Source organism: Ananas comosus, linkage group 15, assembly GCF_001540865.1.
Source record: "Ananas comosus cultivar F153 linkage group 15, ASM154086v1, whole genome shotgun sequence".
NCBI classification, from domain to species: Eukaryota; Viridiplantae; Streptophyta; class Magnoliopsida; order Poales; family Bromeliaceae; genus Ananas; species Ananas comosus.
The window spans coordinates 2,057,655-2,082,330 of NC_033635.1; the positions used below are offsets into that span (position 1 = coordinate 2,057,655).

At 38.5% G+C, this 24,676-nt stretch overlaps 3 protein-coding genes across 3 annotated transcripts; 1 reads left to right on the forward strand and 2 right to left on the reverse strand.

Moving 5' to 3' along the window:
• On the forward strand, positions 7,240 to 16,627 carry LOC109721329. Its single transcript, XM_020248884.1, has 7 exons — positions 7,240 to 12,237; positions 12,345 to 12,595; positions 12,672 to 12,816; positions 13,470 to 13,656; positions 13,737 to 14,057; positions 14,297 to 14,988; positions 15,546 to 16,627. The coding sequence occupies exons 1-7, from the start codon at positions 7,555 to 7,557 to the stop codon at positions 16,170 to 16,172; spliced, it is 6,906 nt and encodes a 2,301-aa protein (XP_020104473.1). The 5' UTR covers positions 7,240 to 7,554; the 3' UTR covers positions 16,173 to 16,627.
• On the reverse strand, positions 16,807 to 20,350 carry LOC109721330 (pentatricopeptide repeat-containing protein At5g39350-like). Its single transcript, XM_020248886.1, has one exon. The coding sequence runs from the start codon at positions 20,166 to 20,168 to the stop codon at positions 17,187 to 17,189; it is 2,982 nt and encodes a 993-aa protein (XP_020104475.1). The 5' UTR covers positions 20,169 to 20,350; the 3' UTR covers positions 16,807 to 17,186.
• Positions 20,933 to 24,650, reverse strand: LOC109721208 (caltractin-like). Its single transcript, XM_020248668.1, has 7 exons — positions 23,913 to 24,650; positions 23,083 to 23,206; positions 22,963 to 22,999; positions 22,831 to 22,858; positions 22,088 to 22,240; positions 21,831 to 21,933; positions 20,933 to 21,216 (listed from the first exon to the last, which is right to left on the reverse strand). The coding sequence occupies exons 1-7, from the start codon at positions 23,913 to 23,915 to the stop codon at positions 21,152 to 21,154; spliced, it is 513 nt and encodes a 170-aa protein (XP_020104257.1). The 5' UTR covers positions 23,916 to 24,650; the 3' UTR covers positions 20,933 to 21,151.

Below are 24,676 nucleotides of genomic sequence, written 5' to 3' on the forward strand. Positions count from 1 at the left end.
ATTCTCCTTATCACTCATCAGCTTTTTGATTTTTTGTTTTTGTTTTTTTTATAATTAATTAATAAAATTGAAATGAGTGCTTATTATTTATTACAGCCTTTATGCTACCATTAGTTGTGTTATCCCAACACTCTACACTCTACTAAACTAATCGTCAACAAAATATTTTTTTTATAAATTTTATATATTTTTAAAAATTAAATAGATAAAAATTATTAAAAATCTTGTTATAACCTATAAAATACAATTTTATATTCTAAATAATATTAATATATATATATATATAGAATTATGCTACTATACTACCAATCGTACCAAGCCCTTGATACTATTGAGTTTTTGGCCGTTGGATGAAAGAATGTGCGGCTAGGATAATAGTGGTCCCCGGTTAAATTGATAGTGGTCCCCTAGGGTTGAGTGGGTGGTTGGTTTAATAATATAATTTAACGAGTGGAAATGATCAAAGGTTAGCTCTAACGGTAGAAAACTCAATAGCACCAAGGGCTTGGTACTATCAATAGTATAGTAGCCGGACTCTATATATATATATATATATAGAGTTGGACTGGGCTACTATTAGTAGCAAAATCCTATTGTTGCTACCAGTTTTTTAGCCTTTGGATCAACTCTTTTCATTATTTCTAACCATTGGATTAAATACTATAACCCAGTGGGGACCACTCAACCCTAGGGGAACCACTTAACTCTAACCGACTAATATCATCCTGACCCTACAATTTTTCATCCAAGGGTTAAAAACTTGATAGCAAAAAGAGTATTTTACTATTAGTAGTATTCCAGCCTAATTCTATATATATATATATATATATATATATATATATATATATATATATATATATAGAGTTGAGCTGGAATGCTATAGGTAGCAAACCGGCTCCGTTGCCACCCATTTGTTTTCGATGATGGAGCCTTTAAATCGACGATTGGCACCGTTGAACATAATCTATACCACTTGAAGTATTTAGAAATCAAATTTCAAATTTTTTCGATATCATTGACCTAATGATCAAAGAGTTTCAAAATTTGCAATTTTAATGGTAGATATGAAGTGTTTTCTCGTTTAACGGTGTAAAGCTATCCAAATCAATTGAATTTTGGTTAGAAAATTCTTTAAACTATTTAGAATAAGATCTATACTCCCGATCTTGATTACAAAATTCGTATTATCACTTTTTAGGGAATATTCATTTTCAGCCGTTCATTTTTACGCCAACTTAATGGACAAGAGAACAATATCGGAAAAGCATGAAATTTGATTTCTAGATACTTCAAGTGATATAGATCATATTCAACGGTGCCGATCATCGATTTGGAGGCTCCATCATCGAAACAAATGGGTGGCAACGGAGCCCGATTGCTACCAATAGTATTCTAGCTCAACTATATATATATATATATATATATATATATATATGTGTGTGTGTGTGTGTGTGTGTGTGTGTGTGTGTGTGTGTGTTTATATCTATACTATATATAAAACATATAGAAATGACAGACAAAATGAAGAAGGAAAAATAGAATATTCTCTACGAATGGTTATAATCAATTCATTAAAAATATATACATAAAAATGTATAGAAATGATAAACGGAATAAAAAAAATAGAAAAATATTCTCTACGAACGGTTATGATCAATTTGTTACAAAGTATTTCTATTAAGAATGAACGGTTATGATATTAAAAAAAAAGCATTCATATCTATTTATAAATTCAATTATACTAACAATTTTAATCAATTTGTTAAAAATATTTCAAATAAAAATAAATGGTTATGATCAGTCGGTTAAAAATCAGCATTTTTATTTATCTATTCTACATTAAAAATTAAATTTGAGTTTAAATGGTGAATTAAATTTAATTTTTTATATCAAATTTAAATTAACAATTAAACTATTTTAATTATATAATGGATCAAAATTAAATTTTAAATTTTGAAATAAATATCAATTAAATTTTAATGATTTTAGTTTAAAACACATACTTAATTTTTAGATTCATCGTAATCAAAAAATATATAAAAATATTTAATGTATATAAAAAATAATATAGAATATTATAAATATTTTTTAATAAAATATAATATATAAATTTATAAATTATAATTTTTACTATAAATTTTTAAATAAATATAATGTATAAATTTATATTAATTTAAAATAAATTAAAATAATTATCACTAATATTTACACGTACACTCAACTATATATGTATATTAATATTTTGCCCCTTACAATGAGTAGTTGAAGGGCTAATGTTTAACCTCTTTTAATCCTGATACTAGTTTTTGTAATAAATTCATACATTTAAAAGAGTTCACGGGACATTTTAGATTTTTAAGGGCATTTGTAAGATTTTAAAATTTTTAGAATAATGCATTTGAAATTGCCATAAATTATATAATAATGATAATTTTTCTCCTTGGATAAAGCATCACTCTCTTAGCATACTTTTGAGTATAATTTTAAAATAATATTTTATAATATAATTTAGATAATGTTGTGGCCTAAGGACAGAACTATAATACGAAAAATTTAGAAATTTAAATTTTAGTTTCAAAAATATAGATAGTAATTGTAATTTCGAGATGATATAGGGACTACGCGTACATTTCACCCAAAAAGAAATGTTGACCACAGCGCCAAGGCCACTTGGTCCAAGCTGACGACGCGCGCCACTTCCGTTACCTAATCCCCAATACTCCGCATAACAATCTTATGCGCTACTCCATCATCACCGCTGATTTTTTCAGCTGGTCTAACATGTACGGTAGATACTTCATCCATATAAAACACAAGTATGCGGACGAGCGGATATAGCGGGACGACCGCATGGGCCCACCGTCGTTGGACATTTCTGAGCCGTGTATGCGGACGGGAGGAAATGAAGACAAAGGGAATTACTTATTAGCCAATTTTCAGAAAGTGGAGGGGGTAGTGTAAAATTATTCATTGGAGTGATTAGTAATTTAGTGGTGATAAGGGTGGTGATGTGCAAAAATGGGGAGCGGCTCGAGCCTAGAAGTTTCCGGTGTCCGCATGCGAACAGCGAGTGGACGTTTAAATAAAAGGAGTTCAAACCGTGGGTCCCGCACAAATGATTTTTTGGTCTCATAATTTTGGGTGAAAGTGTATAAACACCCCCTCAATTCACGGTGTTTTGAAATAAGCACGCCTACAATATTTTTGTGGATTGATATTTTCATCAATTTTTTTATTCGAATCATATCAATTGAATTGAAAATTTTATTAAATTAAGGTAAAATTGTATAGAAGCCCCCTCAAATTTTGGTAAATTAAGGTAAAACATACCCCGCTACTTGCGCCCTTCTTTTCACTTGTATAGTTGTTTTCATCCAAACACGACAAAAATAGCAAGTGAAACTAAAATTCGTTCAATCGATATTTGCGTAATTTTAAATTTCGAACTACTCAAATTACACACTGGCTTATAATAGTTTGAAACCGAACCAGTCGAACCAAAATTGGCTAGCTAATACGCATGAGACTTTGCCAATCATAAAATGGATGCAAATCTAATCTAATTATGCTTAGAAATTCACTAATTTTAGCTAAATTTTTAACTAGAATTTTCATTTGGAAATATTTAATTTTTAGCATGCCTTTTCTGATTTATTAAATGGACTCCTGACACATAAAATACCAAAGATTAAAAAAAAGTTACATATTCAAAAAAATTATTAATGCGTTAAAATATATAATTTTTATATATGAGAAATTTTGATTCATATTTACCATAATTCTGAAATATCATATGAATTACTGAAACACAATAATACATCAGTACTCATAAAATAATATTTTACGACGCTTAATTTTTTTATGGTTAAAAAGTCAACAAGATCCTAAAATTAATAATTAAGGGTCACAATAAATATACAGTTTGTGTTGCTGGTAACATGGAAAAACGGGTGTAAAATTAAGAGAAATTAAGTACCATCGATTTAGTAAATCAAAATATTGCTCGTCGGCTATTTTGATTTGGCTATCCAGCTTTTTTAATTTGTTAACTTAATCATTCCAATTTATTTAATTTGAGTCAAACAATGACACTCTCGCTTTAAATTTTGAATGCGTCAATTCGTACAATTCTTATTACAAATTTATTAAAATAAATAATTAATTTAAATTTTAAAGTCAAAATATAGTTGACCGGCTCAAATCAAACAAACTGAAAGATTAGATAGTAAATTAAAATTTTAATTAAAAAATTAAACAATTGATTCAAAATAATCTATAGTTCAAATAAATTTTATATAATTAATATGGTTCATAAAACAATTTATAAATATAAATTTGATATCTATATATAAGACGTATGGACGAAGAAAGTTACTAGATAACACCACATTTCTCTATTTGAAAATATATATATATATATACTAAAATAATTTTTCTAAAAAGTAAAATGAGATTAATAAATTCAAAAAAATAATCTAAATAATTAAAAATATCACATCAATAATGTAACTATTGTATTAAAATTTTATCCTATAAATGACATTGCCCATTTATTAAAAAAAGATCTTATTAGTTATGCGAGAGACAAGACTATTCCATCAAATGATGCAATAACTCTGATGTGAAACTATGCGCGGCTTTTGCGTGACTAATTCTCCACGTGCTCGTACGATTCGCTCCACGAGTGGTTGTTCAGTTTCATCGTACAACCGCGCAACGTCCGGATCAAGGGCTTGTTTGGTAAATTTGAAAAGTAATCTCCCCACTGCAAATATTCATTAGTTTGCATAGTACATAGAACAATTATTTAATTATATACAGTTATAACAGTACTGTATTTAGCGTAGGATTACTATACTTTTAAAAAAGGGGCAATTGCTTATATACCCCTGAAAAATTTCCGACTTTCCGATTTACCCCTCTTAGAAGGCTAATATTAAAAATACCCCTCCTACGTTCCAACATATTTCTAATATACCCTTAGAGTTAAAATCTGTTAAGTAACTCTGTTATCTCTATAAAATTACTATTTTGCCCTTTCAAATATATCCTTCCACCATCACTTTCTTTCTTATTTGCCCTTAAAGTCAGAAGTATAAAAAGTACTTTGACTTTTGGTCTTTTCCAATATATTTCTCTACCGTCACCAACCTTTCTTATTTGCCCTTAAGTTAAGAACATTTTAATTTTTTTAACTGTGGTAGATATTTAACTCACGTTTAATCCAGGTTAACTTAACAGGAGATAACTGCGGGGTATTTTGCAATAACGGTGGAACATATGAGGGATATTTTAGAAAGAAAAAAAAATAGGAATAAATCGGATATTTCCAAACGTATGAGGAGTATATAGGTAATTACCCCTTTGAAAAAATAAAAGAATTGATACTTTTTAACTCTGGCTCTCGGATCAAGAACTGTAAGATTGAAATGATAGTAGTCTCCTTAGGAGAATAATATTAATTCAAAGACTAGAGATGGTTAAAGAAATTAATCCAAAAGTTAAAAAATTGACAGCAGCTACTCTTTTATGCTTTCGAAATTTGGTTTTTAGATGCTTTAAATACTCTAAATCAATTTTAGTAGTTTCCATCATCGATTCAGAATTTCTATCATCTAAAAGGATTTAGAAGGACGAAAACCTTCGTCATCCTCAAAGGATAGTAGTTATACCCTCTATCTCTCTCTCTATTTTTTTTTTTTTGTTTGGTCATCAAATTATACTATTATGAAATTATAATTCTTAAATTTTAAATTATGTAGTAAAAGAGTATAGTATGTCAACTGTTGTCATGTAATGAATTATAATATTGCTACATCACTCCATATCCACGACATATCACAATCCAATTAACTTAATTGAAGTGCGAGACTTAATTACTATCATCTTGAATGTTTTGAATAAGACATTACAACACATTCAACATCTTGAAAGTTTCGAATAAGACATTACAATACATTAAAATTTAAGGATAAAACATGTCTAAAGTTTGAAGACCGCAATTTAGTTTAGATAAAAACGGTAAATAAACCTGCATTTTAATTCATACAAGGGCGATATTTTGGATTTTTTAAAATACTATTTATTTGTAATTATTTGCCACATATTTAATTTGTGTGTGTAAACCAACAGGATTTTCTTGTATTGAAAACACTAATAATATACCACACATCAAAATAATATTTTCGATTACCGACCATCAAACACTTAGCTAATTGCGTTATATACAATAGGTAATATATTGTTAGAAAAAGGGTAATATTAAGCTTGGTATGCACCCATAAAGCTAAGATAGATGATGCAAATTTACTAATGATTATATAAGATTTTTTCTTCTTTTTCTTTTATTTTGTAAAACTTTCAAAATCTGTATTTCTTTCGTTTGATACTATCTTTGTAACAAAGATTTAAGTAATTAAAAATAAAGTTGAAGGTTTCCATATATTTTTATTTTTAAAAAGTATAAAATTAATGTCATTAATCCATATGCGAGGGGGCTGAAACTTATACTAAGTAGTAAGTTCAACCTTAATGGGTTCAAAAATCTCAATCTCTTGACCCTCCAAGCAACACACCATAAATGCTATAAAGAGATATTCAAATCATGCTCAAACTAACACAAAATTTAATCTATTAGTCAATAAAATATTTATGTATTACATATACATATATATATAGGGATTATGCGATACTGATTTATATGATATGATGATAATAAGGTCTTGTTTGGATATTTAGTAATTTAATTTCAAAATAATTGTCTATTATACTGTATATACTTCATAAATTTCAGTATTACAACAATTCCAAAATTTTGAGTTTTGTTTACTTTTACAACAGCTTCATAATATATTTATTTGGAGTATTTTTGTTGTTTTTCAATATTCCAAAAAAAGCATTCAAATATTTTTGTTTCGGGTAAATATATGTACTATATTTTGGATTGGATTATAGAACAAAACAAACCCAGGTGAATCCGGCCCAAGTTGATCTTGGCCCAACCCAAAATAGATCGGGCTAGCGCTGGTTAGGCTCGAACAAATCCCAACTCGATGGCGAACCAGATCGATTTATTAGGCTGGGGTTCGAGCGCGAGTTTTTCACGCGTGGGATTTGAACCACTTGGTTAGGGTTGACCCGACCCAACTCAACCGAAGCCGCGCGTGGAGCTCCGGCCCACCCGCCGCTTTCGCTTCGCCCGTCGATTCCTTCGACAACACCACCTTCGTATCGCGAGTTACGACTCCACGCTCCGTCCCCCCTCTGTCTCTCTCTCTCTCGCTCTCTCTCTCTCTCTCTCTCTCTCTCTCTATTTCGTCTAAGGCTTCTCGTCTCCGCTTCTCCGCGGCGCCCGATCACCTACCCATCGTCGCGCCCCCCCGTATACATCACCCGGAGGGCGGTGACGCATCTTATTCTCACCTCCCTTTCTCCTCCGAAACCCTAACCCTAGCCACCTCCTCGTCCCCGACCCCGATCCCACCTAGGGTTGGCTCTCCTTCATGCGGTTTTGCGCCGCCGCGCTGCCCGCGCCCCCCGGAATCGCCCCGCGCCATGGCCCATCCGGGGAAGTTCGTGTCCGTTAACCTCAACAAATCCTACGGGCAACACTCCTCGTCGTCGTCCTCCTCCACCGCCGCCGGCCATGGCCGCGCCGGTCGGTACGGCGGAGGCGGCGGCGGGGGCGGAGGGGGAGGGATGGTGGTGCTCTCCCGCCCCCGGAGCTCGGGGCAGAAGGCGGCGCCGAGGCTGGCGGTGCCGCCCCCCTTGAACCTGCCGTCGCTGAAGAAGGAGCACGAGCGCTTCGACCCCGCGGCGTCGGGGTCCGCCGCCGCGCATGGGAGCTCCGGGTTCGGATCCGGATCCGGGCCCTCCGTGATGGGGTGGAACAAGCCCGCCCTCCGCCCGGCTCCCGAGGACAAGGATGCTATCGGCGGAGGCGCGCCTCTTACTGGGAGATCGGCCCTCGATGGGGATCGCCTCACCGGGAGCCCATACACTCCCCCCGGCGCCCGGTCCGCAGGCCCCGCGCCTCCCAAGTCTCCGGCCTTAGGTTTCGCCGAGAAAGCCATGATCTTGAGGGGCGAGGAGTTCCCGTCTCTCCTGGCAACGGTTGCTTCCGCCTCTAAGCAGAAGGAAAGCGCGGGTCAGAAGCAGAAGCAGAAGCAGGCGAGTGAAGAGGCATCTTACGGTCGTGCGGAGAAGCCCGAGTCGCAAATTCCATTAGACATGCGCCCCCAGATGAGGCCCTCTCTTTCCAGCTCCAGTAATGCTTCGGATGGTCAAAACAGCCTGAAAGGCAGCTTCTTTGAGCAGCAGCGGAAGAAGGCCGGCTTGTCCGAGCAGCCGCTCCCGCTCGTCAAGCTGCGGCACTCTTCTGACTGGGATGACGATGAGCGCGACACCGGCCTCGGTATCCCAGAACGAGAGAGGGATCGTGGGCTTGCAAGGTTCGAGCCTCCTCTTGTTACTGATCTTTATGATGGCCGTGGCCGACGTGGTGAACTCGGCTCCCCTGCTTCGAATAAGGAAAGTAGGGAAGGTGGTTCTTGGAGGTCGCAGTTGGGGCAGCCGCGGGACAGGTTTGGTGCCCGTGATCCTGGGGTTGATAGAGAGCGATCGGATACTAGGCCTTTTAGCGCTGGAAAAGACATGCGTAGGGAGGATTTGAATGGCCTCTCGCCTTATAGAGACAATAGTCGAGATGGCTTTGTTGTTGGGAAGCAGGATTCAAGGTATTCTCGAGGGATGAACACTCAGAATGGAAGGAATGTAGTCGAAGCTTTCAGCGGGAGAGGTGCCGAGCAAAGTGCTACCACTCACGGTCGGTATGGTGATAATTCCAATAACTGGTACAAAGGAAACTCATTTCATGGTAATGCTCATTCTAAGGGACAATTCTCTCCTGCGAGTAAAGGATTTTCACCGGGTGATCTAACAACGAATTACGGGAGAGAGAAGCGGCTGGCCTCAAACTACGCTAAGCCATACGTCGAGGATGTGGGCTTGGACAGCAGTGATCCCTTTTCCAATGACATTGGAGATTTGAATGTTAAAATGTTCAAGAAAAAGAAAGAGACACAGAAATCGGCTGATTTCTACGATCCCGTGAGGGAATCATTTGAAGCTGAGCTTGACAATATCCTAAGGATGCAGGAGCAGGAGAGGCAAAGGGTGATGGAAGAGCAGGCAAGAGCTTTGGAGCTTGCGCGGAGGGAGGAGGAAGAGAGAGAGAGGCTGCTGAGGGAGGAGGAGGAGAGGAGGAGGTTGCTTGAAGAAGAAGCCAGGGCGGCGGCTTGGCAGGCTGAGCAGGAGAGGGTGGAGGCTGCCAGAAGAGCCGAGGAACAAAGGATTGCTAGAGAGGAGGAGAAGAGGCGGGTTTTCATGGAAGAGGAGCGGAGGAAAGAGGCCGCTCGTCAGAAGCTGTTGGAGCTCGAGGCGAGGATTGCCAGGAGGCAGGCCGAAGCTAATGCGAGAGATGATAGACTCCCTTCTGCTGCTTCTAAGGAAAGAGACATGCCACGAGTTAACGATGTCCAAGATTGGGAGGATGGTGAGAGAACTGTTGAGCCGATCATAAGTTCTGCACCATATGATTCCCCTGGTGTAAACAGATATGTCTCTTCAAGGGATGGAAATTCTTCGTTAGTGGATAGAGGGAAAAATTCGTATTACAGTTCAAGCGCCCTGCTTCGAGAACAGGAGAATGTTTACCACAGTCCAAGAAGAGATGCATTTGACAGTAGGAGAGGATTCGCGAAGAAAGAGTTCCATAGCGGTCTGGCGACAATGTCTGCAAGGCCATCTTCTAAAGGGGGTAGAGTGGAATCGCCATATAATTCAGATGATTCCCGTTATGGAAGAACACAGCAGAGGTGGAACATGTCCAGGGATAATGATAATTTTAGCAAGAACTCTGATTTTAGTCCAGATTTTCTTGAGAGTGACATATTTGGTGATGCTGCATTTGGAATGGGTAATTTTCATGAAAGTCCCCGCTCACAGCCTGCGGATAGATTGTTTCAGAATACTGAGACTGATGGCTTTTCCTCCCCTGCGAAATTTCGCCATTCACTGAGGCAGCCGCGCGTACTCCCTCCTCCATCTGTATCTTCGGTGCACAGAAGTAATTTCAGAAACTCAGCTGAACGTGCAGATTCTTCTTTCCTGGAGGGTGAAGCTCAATATGCAAATAGAAATGAGCAACAAATTCTTCAACAGCCTGCGGCATCTGTATTAATGGAAGAAAATGCTATTTCTCAAGAGCAAATTGAGAAGAACAGCCCAAGATGCGAATACCAATCTTCTCTCTCAGTTTCCAGTCCGCCTAGTTCACCCACACAGCTTTCACACGAAGAAATGGATGTTTCTGGAGATGCACCGGCACTGCCAACTTCTGCTGATGGTGAGCGAACTATCTTATCTGATAATGAAAATACTGCTATTGAGCTGGCGGCTAGTAATGCCGCTAGACTAACAACTGGTAGTACGGTCTCCTCTGCGGAGGACGATAACTGGGGTGCTGGAAATAATGAAGAAATGGAGGGGCAAGATGAGTACGATGAGGATGACGATGACGATGACGGTTATCCGGAAATTGATGAAGCCCATGAAGGTGATGATGAAAATCTTGGCTTAGGTCAGCAATTGGAAGATATAGAGGAAAAGGTTGGAGAGATGGAACAGGTTATACTTGGTTTCGATGAAGGTGTTGAAGTTAAAATTCCTGGCAACAGTGAGCTTGAAATTGCTGCTCGGAATAGTGACAGTGCATGTAAGACACCCGAGAATGCCTTCTCAGAGGAGACAATGGATATCTCCTCAAAAATTCTAAGTGAAGCCGAAAATGCGATACGGGATTTGGCTCTTGAGCCAGCTGCATCAAGTAGCTTGGAAGTGCAAGCACAAGATATGATGACACCATTGTCAAGCTTGCCGTTGCCATCTACATCTTTACTACCACCCCCTGTTTTATCATTGCCATCCTCTACAGTTGCGAGTCAAAGTGAAGTGCCTCTTCAGCTTCAATTTGGTCTCTTTTCTGGTCCTTCTCTAATCCCATCCCCTGTTCCAGCGATTCAGATTGGCTCCATTCAGATGCCAATCCATTTGCATACCCAGGTCAACCCGTCTTTAACTCAGATGCACCCTCCACAAGCCCCGCTGTTTCAGTTTGGCCAACTGAGATATGGCCCACCACCAATCTCTCAAAGCGTCTTGCCTCTACCTCCTCAGCCTCTGCCCTTTATTAAGCCCCCCGTGTCAGCTTCTTACATGTTGAACCAAAACCCTTCAGGTAGTCTCCCTAACCAAGTGACTCCAACCACTTCTTTGCGGAACAATTTAGGACAGACCGAGCACTCTGATCTCTCTCAGAAGAATGTAGAGTTTGAGTCGCTGAAACCATCACCTAGTGACCAAATGAGAGAACCTGTGTTGTCTCGCAGACAGACCGAAAGTTTTTCTGTGGGTGAGAAAATGAATATAACTGGTACTGTTGTCCGAAATGAGCATCGTGGGAATCATGGTATTTCTTCGAAGAGGAGTTTTAGGCCCGTCCCTCGTGAATCTCAATTGCCTCAGTTGGTCTCAGAAGAAAAAGGTATGACTGGCTTGATGGGTCCAGGAGCTGTCTCCAGTGGCAGAGGGAAGAGATATGGTTATGCTCCAAAAAGCTCTGGTTTAAGGTTCCCATTTTCAGGTGCAGAAAACTCACAGACAAATTCAAATGGATTTCAGCGAAGAACTCGAAGAAACATGCGAAGAACTGAATTTAGAATTAGAGAAAATGTTGAGAAGAAACAATATCATGTTGTGGAGTCATTAAACCATGTCGGGCAGGATAGAAGCCAAAATATTAGCGGCAGAGCCAGGGGCGCTTTTGTCAGGAATGTGGGTAAGAAAGATGGTATTTCGAATAAACTTGCTAGGATTGGAAGTGAACCGGGCAACTTAAATTCAGACCAGTCTACTTCGCGAGTTGTGGGTTTTAATGGCAGAATGGATAAAGCCATTGACAAGCCCCCTGGCGGGAAGCTGAACTACAAAATAAGTGGAGATTTTGAGGATATTGATCCTCCTCTGCATAGTGGAGTTGTCCGTGTTTTTGAGCAGCCAGGAATTGAAGTTCCTAGCGATGAGGATGACTTCATCCAGGTAAGGTCCAAGAAGCAGATGATAAATGATCGTAGGGAACAAAGAGAAAAAGAAATTAAGTCCAAATTGAAAGTGCCCAAGGTATATCTATTTGTTATTCTTAATTTTCTATGAAATAATTTGGCCATGCTATTCTTCCTCACATTGTTTTAAAAAAGTAATCATTTTTGGCTCATGGATTATCACAGGCACCTCGCAAACAAAGTACCATTTCACTAGGTAATAATAATCCTACCACCAATCAGAGCAAAGCGGCAGTTTCTTTTGTTAAAGATGCTTCAGGTAGCGTTCGTTCGGATTCTGTGGCCGCACAGGGAAGGGGCTCCAGCAATCTTGAACCTTCGCTCGTATTCACTGGCAATTTGACATCTCGAACTCTACCGCCGATTGGTACACCTTCAATGAGCAATGATACCGATTCCAGATCCAATGATTTGAAGTATGCAGTATTAAGCAGATGTTCTTTGCGAGTCCTTGCTTCTTTTGAGAGACTTTTCTCACCTACTCTTTTACAGGTCCAATCAGGCAGCCTCTGTTCCGGCCATCTCGTGCACTGGGGAGAAACTTGTATCCGGCATACTGTTCGAGAACAACAAAGTAGCTTCTGACAATGCTTTATTGTCTTTGGGTTCCCAGGATAATTTGCATACAAATCAACATGTAAGAGAAGATTATGGTGGTTTCTTTTTTCTCTCTGCCAACATTCTTCTCTCTAGGATGCTCTCTTGATATCTATTGACGGAACTGTATAATTTCTAACCAGTTGTTGTCACTGTGTTTAACATAATTTGCTCTTATAGAATTATAGTACTACTGAGGTAATTCTAGGTTTTCGTAAGCTTAATGATATACTATGATAAACAGAATAAGATCTGGTGAATATGAACTTTCACTGATGTACAGTGTTGCGTCAAGATAAACATGCAAAACATAAATAAAATATTATTTGCATGATTTGACTCATTTGAAATTTTCATTGAATAGATACAGCTAAAATCAGTGTCTATGTTCTTAGGAGAAGTAGTTGCTTTAGCTATCAATTTGCCAATCAAAACCTCACAAATTATATCTTTATTCTTTCATGCTGTTCACAGAGTTTTGCTTCCTCTTCCCTGTAGAAATAATTATGCTGGAAGATGCAGTTTTAGAATAATTAAACAATTTCAAGAAGTTCCAAATATAAGGATTTTTTTAATCTATAAATATCCGTTCGCATGTTTGAAATGCTGATTTTGTTTTTGTTCCAAATTTAAGGTGTTCATCTCTTTTTCTACTCCATTTAGTTGTTGCTTACCTTGAAATAATTTTGACAGGTTATGTCTTTAACACAAACTGAACTTGAAGAAGCTATGAAGCCTGCACATTTTGAGTCTCATGCAGCTCCTGTAATGTCTCTTGAACCCAACAAGTCCATAACATCAACAATGACTCAGGACAAACCTTTTTCTTCATCGGCCAGTCCTATCAGCTCCCTTCTTGCTGGAGAAAAAATTCAATTTGGTAAGTAGTCTTATCTGAACTTTTCACATTTACGTCATCTTTTCACACTGATCAACCTCCATTTATTCCTTGGAATTCAGGGGCAGTTACTTCACCCACCATTTTACCTACTGTAAGCCGAACCATATCCAGTGGACTTGGTCCTCCAGGTTCATTTAGGTCAGATCTAAACATCGATCGCAATGTACCTACAACTAACAATGACTCTGCTTTGTTTTTCGACAAAGAAAAGCATCCAGAGGAATCTTGTGAAGCTCTAGAGGATGCAGAGGCTGAAGCTGAGGCTGCTGCTTCTGCTGTTGCTGTTGCTGCTATCACTGCTGATGAGATAGGTGGATCTGAGATGGGTGCAAGTTCAGCTCCTGTTTCAGACACCAAAGGCTTCAGTTTATCGTCGGGAGGTAAACTATACCTTTTGAGTATCCTAACCGAATGTAGTTTTACTTTTTGAGTATCCTAACCAAATGTTATATTTGGTAAAAATGTATGGGAACGCCACAGAATTAGGCCATTTTGAAATAGATTCAGGGTCTTATTTCAAAATGGCACATAATTGAGTGGTTCTGTATTGATTATTTTCCCTTAGTTTTATTACTTATAAACTTCTACCTGATTGCTAAAATGTTAGATGTTGCAACAGGTGTGACAACTGGTCAAAATTTATCTGTTCAATCATCAGGTGAAGAGTCTTTAACAGTTGCTCTCCCAGCAGATCTCTCAGTTGATACTCCATCCCTCTCCTTCTGGCCTCCTTTGTCAAGCCCACATAGTTCTGGGCCAATAATTTCCCAATTCCCTGGAGCGCCACCATCTCATTTCCCCTGCTTTGAGATGAACCCAATGATAGGTGGCCGTGTTTTCACCATTGGGCCCCACGATGAGTCCTCTGGCCCTCAAGCCCAATCGCAAATTAGTGGCGCTTTGCCTTCAGGCCCAATTGGGGCCTGGCCACAGTGCCATTCTGGTGTTGATTCATTTTATGGACCTCCAGCTGGGTTTGCAGGCCCATTCATTGGTCCTGGAGGGATCCCTGGTGTACAAGGCCCGCCACATATGGTGGTGTATAACCACTTTACTCCGGTGGGGCAGTTTGGTCAAGTAGGATTGAGTTTCATGGGGACAACTTATATTCCTACAGGAAAGCAATCTGATTGGAAGCACAACTCAGTGTCTTCTGCAGTGGGTGGTAGTGAGGGCGAGCTAAGCAATCAAAGTGGTGTTTCGAGCCTGTGCACCTCTTCCAGCATGCCTGCCCCGATCCAGCGTCTCGGCCCTCCGCCTCTCATGCCCATGGCTTCTCCTTTGACCATGTTTGATATCGCGCCTTTTCAGGTAGATATTTTCCAACACCAAAAGGCAATCTCTACTAACTATAAATTTTCACGGGAATGCATATATTTAATTACTGTTCTCTGATATTCTGTTTTTCTCTCCCTTATGATGTTTCCGAAAGGAGTGCATCTACCAAAACATCGTTTTCATCATCCTTAAAAACATCATAAATTAGATGGTTGATTGTGATTCTATGTATAGCTGTACAATACCAGCATTTCTTCAACAAAAATGGCTTAATAATTTTAATTTTTTTGTTAATATTTTATTTTAATAACTAGAAAAAATTGCATATATTTTGGTAAAACTGTATGACTACCCACTCAAAAATAAGCTAACCTTAAAAAAAAATAAAATAAAAAATAAAAAGCAAGCCATTTTGATGTAACTCCTCAACTTTCTCTCTAATTTGGTAGACACAAGTTGGTCCGTCAAAAACTGAAGGATTTATTTTTGAAATGGCCTTCACTTGAGGGGGTTTTCTTACATATTTACCTCTTTTTTGTAATAACTCCTATTTTCACATCCACTGTCTGACTTTGGCCTACTTATTCCAGTCATCTTCTGATATTTCGATGCAAGCTCGCTGGCCTCATCTGCCTCCGCCACCGCTTCACTCTGTCCCCCTCTCCGTCCCACTACAACAGCATCAGGTTGATAGCGGGATTCCTTCAAATTTTCGCCAAAATCTTCCGTCGGAAAATCCTACGGGAAACAACAGCAAATTCCATGAGCCCCTCTCATCATCTTTAACTTCCTCTGATAACAATAAGGGCTTCCCGCTTCCAAACTCGACCCACTCGCACTTCGCAAATGTGCTAAATCTTGTACAACAACCAACTTCCAACAGTGCTACCATTCAAACCCTAAGTCCGCCGAGTGGAAACAACAATAAACTGCCAAACATTTCTAAAACCTCTGCAAGGGCTACTATAACTGCTAACCAAACTGGAGGCCCATCCAACAAGCCTCACCAACAACCGATGTCATCGGGCCAACAATACCTTCACCCAGTCGGGGGTACGTCCCAGAAAATGGGTACCGGAGGTGAATGGCACAGGCGGTCGGGATTTCACGGAAGGAATCAGAGCACAGGAGCCGAGAAGGGTTTCAGCGCGGGAAGGATGAAGCAAATATATGTCGCCAAGACATCGACTAGCGGACCTGCAAATCCAGCATCGTAGATGAAGGTCAGCATCTTCGCCGAACATCAATGCTCATCGCGACTCCTGCTTCTGATCTGGGATGTCGGGTTATCGAGAGACATGGGGTGAACAGCCTTATTTGTTAGCCGTAATCGTTGATTTTTATTTGTTCTTATGTTTTTGCCGTGCTTTGTTGGCTGCAGCATTCTCTTACTTCTGGATTGCCATTAATAGCAAGAGAGAGAAAGAGAGAGAAATGTGGAATAGTTTTTTGTTAATCAGGATCGAAGTTTCTTTTGCTAGTGTTTGGGGGTGGGTGGCATGGAATTCACATGGCAGTATATTCATGCTTCAATATGTATTGACACTCATAATTGTTGTAGTAGTACGTGTTGGTTTGATATGAGGAATAATAATAATTTTATTTTCCAGGCTCCTTAGGAGCCGTGGATTGCTGTAACAAATCTAGATGAGTGCTTAATAATTTTCGTCTACATTATCAAATTAGTATTCATGCATGCAGTTTGAGTCTTTTTAAGTTTCCCTTTTCATGCATCTTTTGCTCCTCATGTTATTTGCCTTTTTTCTACTCTTTCTTTTAAGCTGTTTCTCATGTCTCATACACATGAATGGTTTCAAGAAATTGCAGATATTCGCAAAATCTGACAAATTATACAGAAAGTAAACTGAGGAAAATATCAATAAATTAGCTTCATTCTGTTACACATTGTCATTCTCCATTTGGCTGAAGGGTCTTTCCATTTCTTCTGAAATGAAATCCAAGTGTCTCATTTCAATTCGGAGAGGGTAAATTCTCCGAAATTCCGAGCTACCACTATTTGTCACAAAAAGGTTCATACAATCTCTCTGAACCAACCATCCCTCGCCGATGCGATGATATATAGGATAACTGAATGCTATCTTTGTACAAGATATTTGCTTTCTCCAAAGATGCAGGATGCTATCTTTGTACAAGATATTTGCTTTCTCCAAAGATGCAGGATTGGCTAACGATGAACTCGATCACCGAAGCAAGTGAACCCATCTAACTCATTATATCGATTTTATTAAACTAACTCCCGCATCTTTATACACTCCCTTTACATCCATATCACACCTTAACCTCTCATTATCACCCCATTTTCCAGCTGCCGCATAGATGTTCGAGAGCATCACGTATGAACTCGAAGAGAAGGGCTTTGACTTGATGAGTAACTTACCAACGGCTTCTCCGATTTCAGCATGGCCATGGCAATGACAGGCTCCAAGTAAAGATTCCAACAAGCTAGAAGATGGCTTAAAAGGAAGCGTCGTAACAAGCTCATAAGCTTCATCCAAGTGCCCTGTTCGCCCGAAGAGATCCACCATGCAAGCGTAATGCTCCATCCTAGGTACTATATGGTGATCTTCTAACATCGAGTTGAATAACATTTTGCCATGATCAACAAGACCTGCATGACTACAAGCAGATAAAATGCTAATGAAAGTAATCTCATCCGGGTCCAATCCAGTTTCTTTCATGGCGTGAAAGAGATCGAGGGCGGCTTCGCCGTTTCCATGCATCCCAAAAGCATTTATCATCACACTCCAAGTAATTGAATCCTTTTCTTTTACCCCCTCAAAGATCTCCTTTGCGAGTGATATGCTCCCACACCTCGCAACCATGTCGATGAGAGAATTGGCCACAGAAGTGTTGCTATCCATCAATCCTTTCCGTACGGTAAAACCCATCAGGCATTGAGCCATATCCATACTTTTTAGCTGTGAACACGCCGAGAAGAGCGCTAACATTGTATATGTATCGGGTTTCAGTTCAATCTCCAGCATCTTTCGGAAGTAAGTTAATGCTTCTTCTGAATGGTTGCTTTGGGCAAAGGCAGAGATAATAGTGTTCCAACCTACGATATTTGTTTCATCAACCATCTTAAAGAGTAGGCGGCAGTAACTGATATTGTCAAACCTAGCATACATGTTTATGCATGATGTGAGAAGGGTTGACTCAGATGTGAAGAAATTCCTAACTGCATAGCCATGTATGGACTTGCCTTGTACTTGGCTCTCACATATTGGCAATATATTCAGCAAGGTCACCGCGTTTGGTGTTTGGCCGTCCATCACCATTTGTTGATAAAGGACCATGACCTCCTCGAATGAGTTATTCCTGCGGTATCCAGTCATCAGAGCATTATAAGAGACAATACTTTTGATGGGCGCATCCTCAAATAGTACCTGACTAGACCCAATATCACCGCAGTTGGCATACATACTTATGAGAGCATTCGTAAGAGAGGTGTCGGAGTCGCACCCACTCTTGATTGACAGAGAATGGACCGATTTTCCATTCACAAGATCTTCAAAGTGGGTCAAGCCACTGAGAAGACCGACCAGAGTAACTAAATCAAATCGCACGCCTTCTTGTTGCATACTACAAAATAATGCTAGAGAAGTCTTTGCATCCCTTATGTTGGCGAACCCGGATACTATGGTATTCCAAGAAATAACATTCCTAAATTTTATCGTCTGAAATAATTTAAGGGAAGCAGAGATCTGATCACAATCGGAGTATAAAGCCAAGAGAGCATTCGCCACGTTAAGGTTTGAATCGAATCCATTTCTGGTACTATAAGCATGAACAGACTTACCCAAAAGCGCGTTTTTGGTGCTTTTGCATGCGGAGACTATACTAACAAGAGAAACCGCATCTGGGGCAATGCCTTCGAGATGAATGTAGTGGAATGTATATAACGCCGCGCTCCATTCCTTGTTTATAAGATAGCCAGAGATCATAGAGTTTAACAAGAGAATGTTTTTCTCAGGACTCCCATGGAAGAGATATTCAGCTGAATTGAGTTCCCCAAGCTTTGCATACATTGAAACAAGCGCAGCTATAAGAGAAACTTGGTCCGCAAACCCTAATCTAATCACAATAGCGTGGATGGACTCACTCAAATGAATGCTGAAGAGATTGTGGCAAGAAGGAAGAACGGACACAAATGTAATCAGATTAGGCCTAATACCCTCATGATGCATCATCTTGAGAACCTCAAGGGCTTTTTCCGATTTCCTGTTCTGGGCATAGGCCGAGAGCATTGCATTCCACGCCACAAAATCTTTCGTGTGCTGCATGTCAAATAACAATCTAGCAGAGGATAGATTATGAAATCCAGCATACATTGAGATTAAAGTAGGCAATAAAGCCTCATCATTTAGTGCCCCACATTTAAGAGCAAACCCATGCAACGACTCGCCAACATCCAGCGATCCGGAACTAGAACAAATAGGAACAATGCTGATAAAAGTGCCTGAATTCGGCTTAAAACCGTCAAGCTGCATCCCCCGCATAGCTTCAAAAGCTTCTCGACCAAACCCATTTGAAGAATACCCCAAAATCATCGCATTCCACGAAACCAAGTCTCTGTTAGGCATTTGATCAAACACCTTCCTTGATGCTTCAATTTGACCGGTCTTCGCGTACATATCAACAAGAGCAGTTTGAATTCCCACATTGCCGCCATACCCACTTCGCAGAACCATGCAATGAACCTCTTTTCCCGCTCGAAGGCTACAAATCGCGGCGCAAGCCTTGATAACCAAAGGAAAGGTAAAATTATCCGACCGAATCCGTGATCGACCATAAAGACCAAGCAACTCATGATAGAACCCATGTTCCGAAAAGCATCTAATCACCAGGTTTTGCAAGTACAGAGTCGGATTATGGGCGGTGTTATACGTAGACAATGCAAGCGCGGGGCAACCAAAGGTGAGATATTTATGGACGGTTTCTACGACAAAGGAGTGATCTTTGATGAGCCCCGACACTAGGAGGGCGCCGTGGAGCTCTCTGAGGCTTTTCCACGAGCAGGTTCGGCGCAACAGGTGGAAGAATTGGTGCGAGGTATTAAAGGTAGGGTTTTTAGCGAGAGAGGAGAGGGTGGAGTTGGGGAGGAAGAGGTTGTGGAGATGGGTTTGGTAGGGTTTGGAGTGGAGAGGGGAAAGGGTGAGGAATTTGAGGAGAGTGTGAGCAGAGGTTTGCATAGGAAGTGGAGGAGATCAAGGAGAAGCCCATTTGCTTGGGCTGGGCATTTCGTCGAACGGTTCGAAGATGGGGCGCTAACAAAAGGGGTAAAATTTATCGGCAGTCCCTGTACAATCCCAATATTGTGCATTAGTCCCTGCACTAAGGGCTAAGCTTCAATTTGTCACGCATTTTCACTTTGCCACCTTATAATTCAAAAAATTATATTTAAGTATCCTATGAGTGAGCATATTTTTACTTTACTACTCTGTTATTTGCAAAAATTACCGTATGATTTAATATTCTAAAAATTTATTGTTAAATAGAGTGCTATTCTTGTGATTTTTTAAAAATTTTATTTTACTATTCTTTTTGACGTCAGTTTTTTTTCTCAATAAAATAAAAATAAAACGGCGAAATAATTAAGTATAATTTTTTGAACTATAGAATAACAAGGGGAAAAAAAAAAATGCTAAACCATACAGGAGGAACAAATTAAATTTTACCTTTATTTAAGTATTATGATCTTACATTTTCTATACCTTAATCCCGAAACGTGGAGAAGGAGAATTTATTTATGTATTTATTTTAGCAAGATGATCTTTACCTTGTTTTGAACCAACTTGGAATAAGCAAGCCATTTACAGCTGAAGCAAAAAAAAAACCATTTATTAGATAAATTAAACCTTTTTTTATACATAGCTAGAGTTAAAATGTAATAAATGTGAAAAATTTGGAAATTAAAATATGTCAGTAAAAATTAGAAACATGTAAATTAGTATAGTTTAAAAAAAAAACTCATTTCATAAACAGCAATTAAATATCACAATCCCCTTTTAAGAACTCGAGCGATTTAATACAAACAGATACATATAATAGTAAAGGGTTAGGCTAATAAAACATGAGTGATCACAAAGACATGTCCGAGTCTGAAGAGCTCAACATACATCAGCCAAGTTAAAATTACAGAGCAGTCGCGAATTCAAGTTCTAGTTTTGACGATCTAGTAGCCGTAGTTCGTCCGTTTCATCATCCGGAAGAATTCGTCCATATCGACTTCTCCATCACCTGCATTTCACAAGTAATTAAAATCTCAATTGATCACTAGTGGTATATTTATGCAGAAATAATAGAACTGAGAAATGCATTACAATTTCAGTGTCATAAGGTGAAGAATATAGATACTCTACAGTCAACACAGCCGCGCAAAACATTCGATATCGACGGCTAATCATACATTTCAAAAGAAGCAGACCCACTTTTCACATTTAATGGAAATAATCGTGTTCGAGATGTTGAATAGTAATGCTTTGTAGGGGGCACTAACTGGTTTGAAAGTAGCTATTTAGAATTCAGATGGTACAGATATTTAAAGAATAAGAATGACGAAGGACCACGTGTAAACAAACTTTGAGCAAGCAACACCTCATTTGAGTTGTATAAACTGAAAAGTCACTTAACATCTTAATAAGAAAGTACCACGTCAGATCGGCAATTCATAAGACTCAATATTCTTTCTTCTAGAAATAACTTTGTTAAACAATTTTGGTAAGATGAAAAGAGATGATTGAATCCAGTCAGACAAGTTCAGCACAGTTCGAAGAAGTAATAATATAAAAAATGCATCAACTTTAATGCATGTAAAAAGTTGTACTGATAAAAGAAACGGAGAAATTGCTCACCATTGCGATCAGCTTCCTCTATCATCTCTCTTATCTCTTGCATAGTAAAATTTTCACCCAACTCCTTAGCAATACGCTGGATATCAACATCAGATATTTTCCCCTGAAATACAACTTGCTTATAAACCACAATATACGCACCTATACTTTTATCCGTGTACACATAATGAATAGATACATATATATCAAATAATGTGTATGCATTACACATAGACAACAAGAAATAAAACAAAGATATGAATAAGTTAGAGCTTCACATTGTTATCCTGGTCAATAATGCGAAAAGCTTTCATTAGTTCTTCTTTACTGTCCCTTTCTCCAATCTTGGCCGTCATCATGTGCACAAACTCGTCGAAGTCAATTGCACCGCTGCCATCTTTGTCTACATCAGCAATCATCTGATTGATTTGCTGCAAAACATAATGGTTGTATTCAGCGACCAGCGTCAAAATATTTCTGTAAAGAAAAATTTACCTAGTTTAACAAAGTAGCGTCTATTGAAAAGTACATCCAATGTATCCACAGATGTGTATGTGTGTGCAAGTGTGCAACTGCATTCCCAAATTCTCATTGTTTACATTCCTCATATATGCACGTGTGTTTGCAGATATGTAGTTAAACGAAGCGATGTTGGTTATTGTGTTTAATCTAATCTCAGTTCACACAAAATTCAAAGTAGATATGATCCCAACTCTACCTAAAATCTTCAATGCTTGCATTGTTTTCATGGACTTCCACCCGACATTCAAATATCTAAGTTGTGTTTTGCAAGAAAAAAAAAAGTAATTCTTCTACGACATCTGTGAATTGGTTTGCGCCGAACAACTATGTAATCACTCCTCTTCTGCTTAATAGAGCATTAAATCATGTACCAAGATGCAGATAGGAAAAAAGAAATATTACAAGCAAACTCTATACATAGGCATCAATTAGTGCAATTGAGAGAAGTGGAGAAAGAAAAGTAGTGATGCTTGGGAAATATATGTAGAACATGTATTACCTCTTCTGTCATTTCAAAACCCAAGGCCCTGCAGATAATATTCATAAGTATGAAGGAGTTATTGCTAAAATTATATGGAATAAAAAAACATCAAGTCAACTTAAATCTACAAAAAGCGTTAGAATTCATCACCTCATGGCAACATTCAACTCTTTGGCATCGATAGTGCCTGCGAGAGATTCACAGCGTCATAATATGCGGAAAACAAAAGCAAGAAAAACGAATGAAACCAAATTTCGCACACAACCATACCAGAACCATCCGTATCAAAAAGTTCAAATGCCTCCTTAATCTCCTGCCTCTTTTGTTGAGTTAAACCATGATGACGAGTTCTCGGCTTCTCTCTCCTGGAGACGGCCTTACCACCAGCGCTTGCCTACAGGACCAAGCACCATAATTTTCAACAATATAGACGTCATAAACAATGAGAGTTTTCGAACTAGTCCCAAAGTTAAGTTAATCACCAATAATTTTACAAAGAGAGGTGAAAGGAGCTTTTAAAGAGCTTCTCTGAGTATCTCTACTCGGAAATCTCTTTTACAAAAGCTCAAGCAGGATCAAAAGGGTCCTTAAATTTTATTTCAAATTTGCATAAGTGTGATGGTTGAGAATAATAAGATGGGGTCTAAATAGCTCACAGTGACAATAATTTAACAGGCAAAATATGCAATACACATAATTCCACACATCAAATTCGCAAAACTCACTAACAATTTGTGCATGAAACCAATATTTACCTTAGAACTCTTATAGTGCTAGGAATAGGTTAAAAATTCCAACTTTTTTTAGGATTTTGCACAAAAAATTTAGAAAAATACAACAAATTTCGTCCATTCCACCGTAAAAATGCAAATTTGGTGGTGATACTCTCGAAACGCATAGAAATCTACACAAAAAATGGGTATAATCTAACCCATTTTACGAGCAATCTCAAATGTGCCCTAGGTGATTACCCCTAAATAAATGATTCAATGACATAGATAAATCAAATCGCCACTATCAATCGAAAGAGGAATCGGAAATAAAATGCAGGAGAAAATTAAAAGATGAATGAAAATCAATGAAAAAAAAAAAATTCATACCATTGGGATTTGCTTGGATCAGCTTAGTCTCTCGAAAGGCGACTACGCTCGATCGCGACACCCGGGCGAGGGGACGGAGATGCGGCCTCCTCCGGTTTATAAATCACAGGAAAATCACGGACACCGACAAGTATTGCGTGGACCGGGTCCACCACGTCAGCCATAGGCCACCAATCGTGCCTCAATCAAATGGGTTTTTTTTTCCCCCATTTTGGTGTACAATATATAAACTAATTTTTTTAAAAAAATTTGAAGTGTGTTTTCGTTTTTTGAGACGCCGCATTTTTTCTTTTTTTCTTTTTTTTACAGCAAAAGATTTTATGGTTTTGTATTAGAAAGACACTATTTGAAATTTCTACTAAAGAGAAGCATATATAGTAAAAAAAATTTCTAAAAAAAATGTTGAGAGAAAACTGTCTTGCTAAGATGGCTTAGATTTGAAGCATAGGCCAATGAAAAATCCCAAGTTTTTTTTCTCAAAAATATATATTTTGATGATTGATAAGAAGAGCGAATAAATATTAATTTTTTTTATTATTAGAATATATAAGATTTATTTACTGAAAGCGTTGCTTTTTACTGATAGCACGTGGCATCAGGTGCTTAATGAGTCGTCTACTCTGGAGAGAATAAATTTAAACTTATTCTCTTTTTGTCAAATTAAAGAGTTGAATCGTGCTATGCTTGAATCTTAAACCAAACGGAGGAAGATGCTCGCAAATTAGAATACATGTCTGAACAATGATCGAGAAATTGTCGCATGT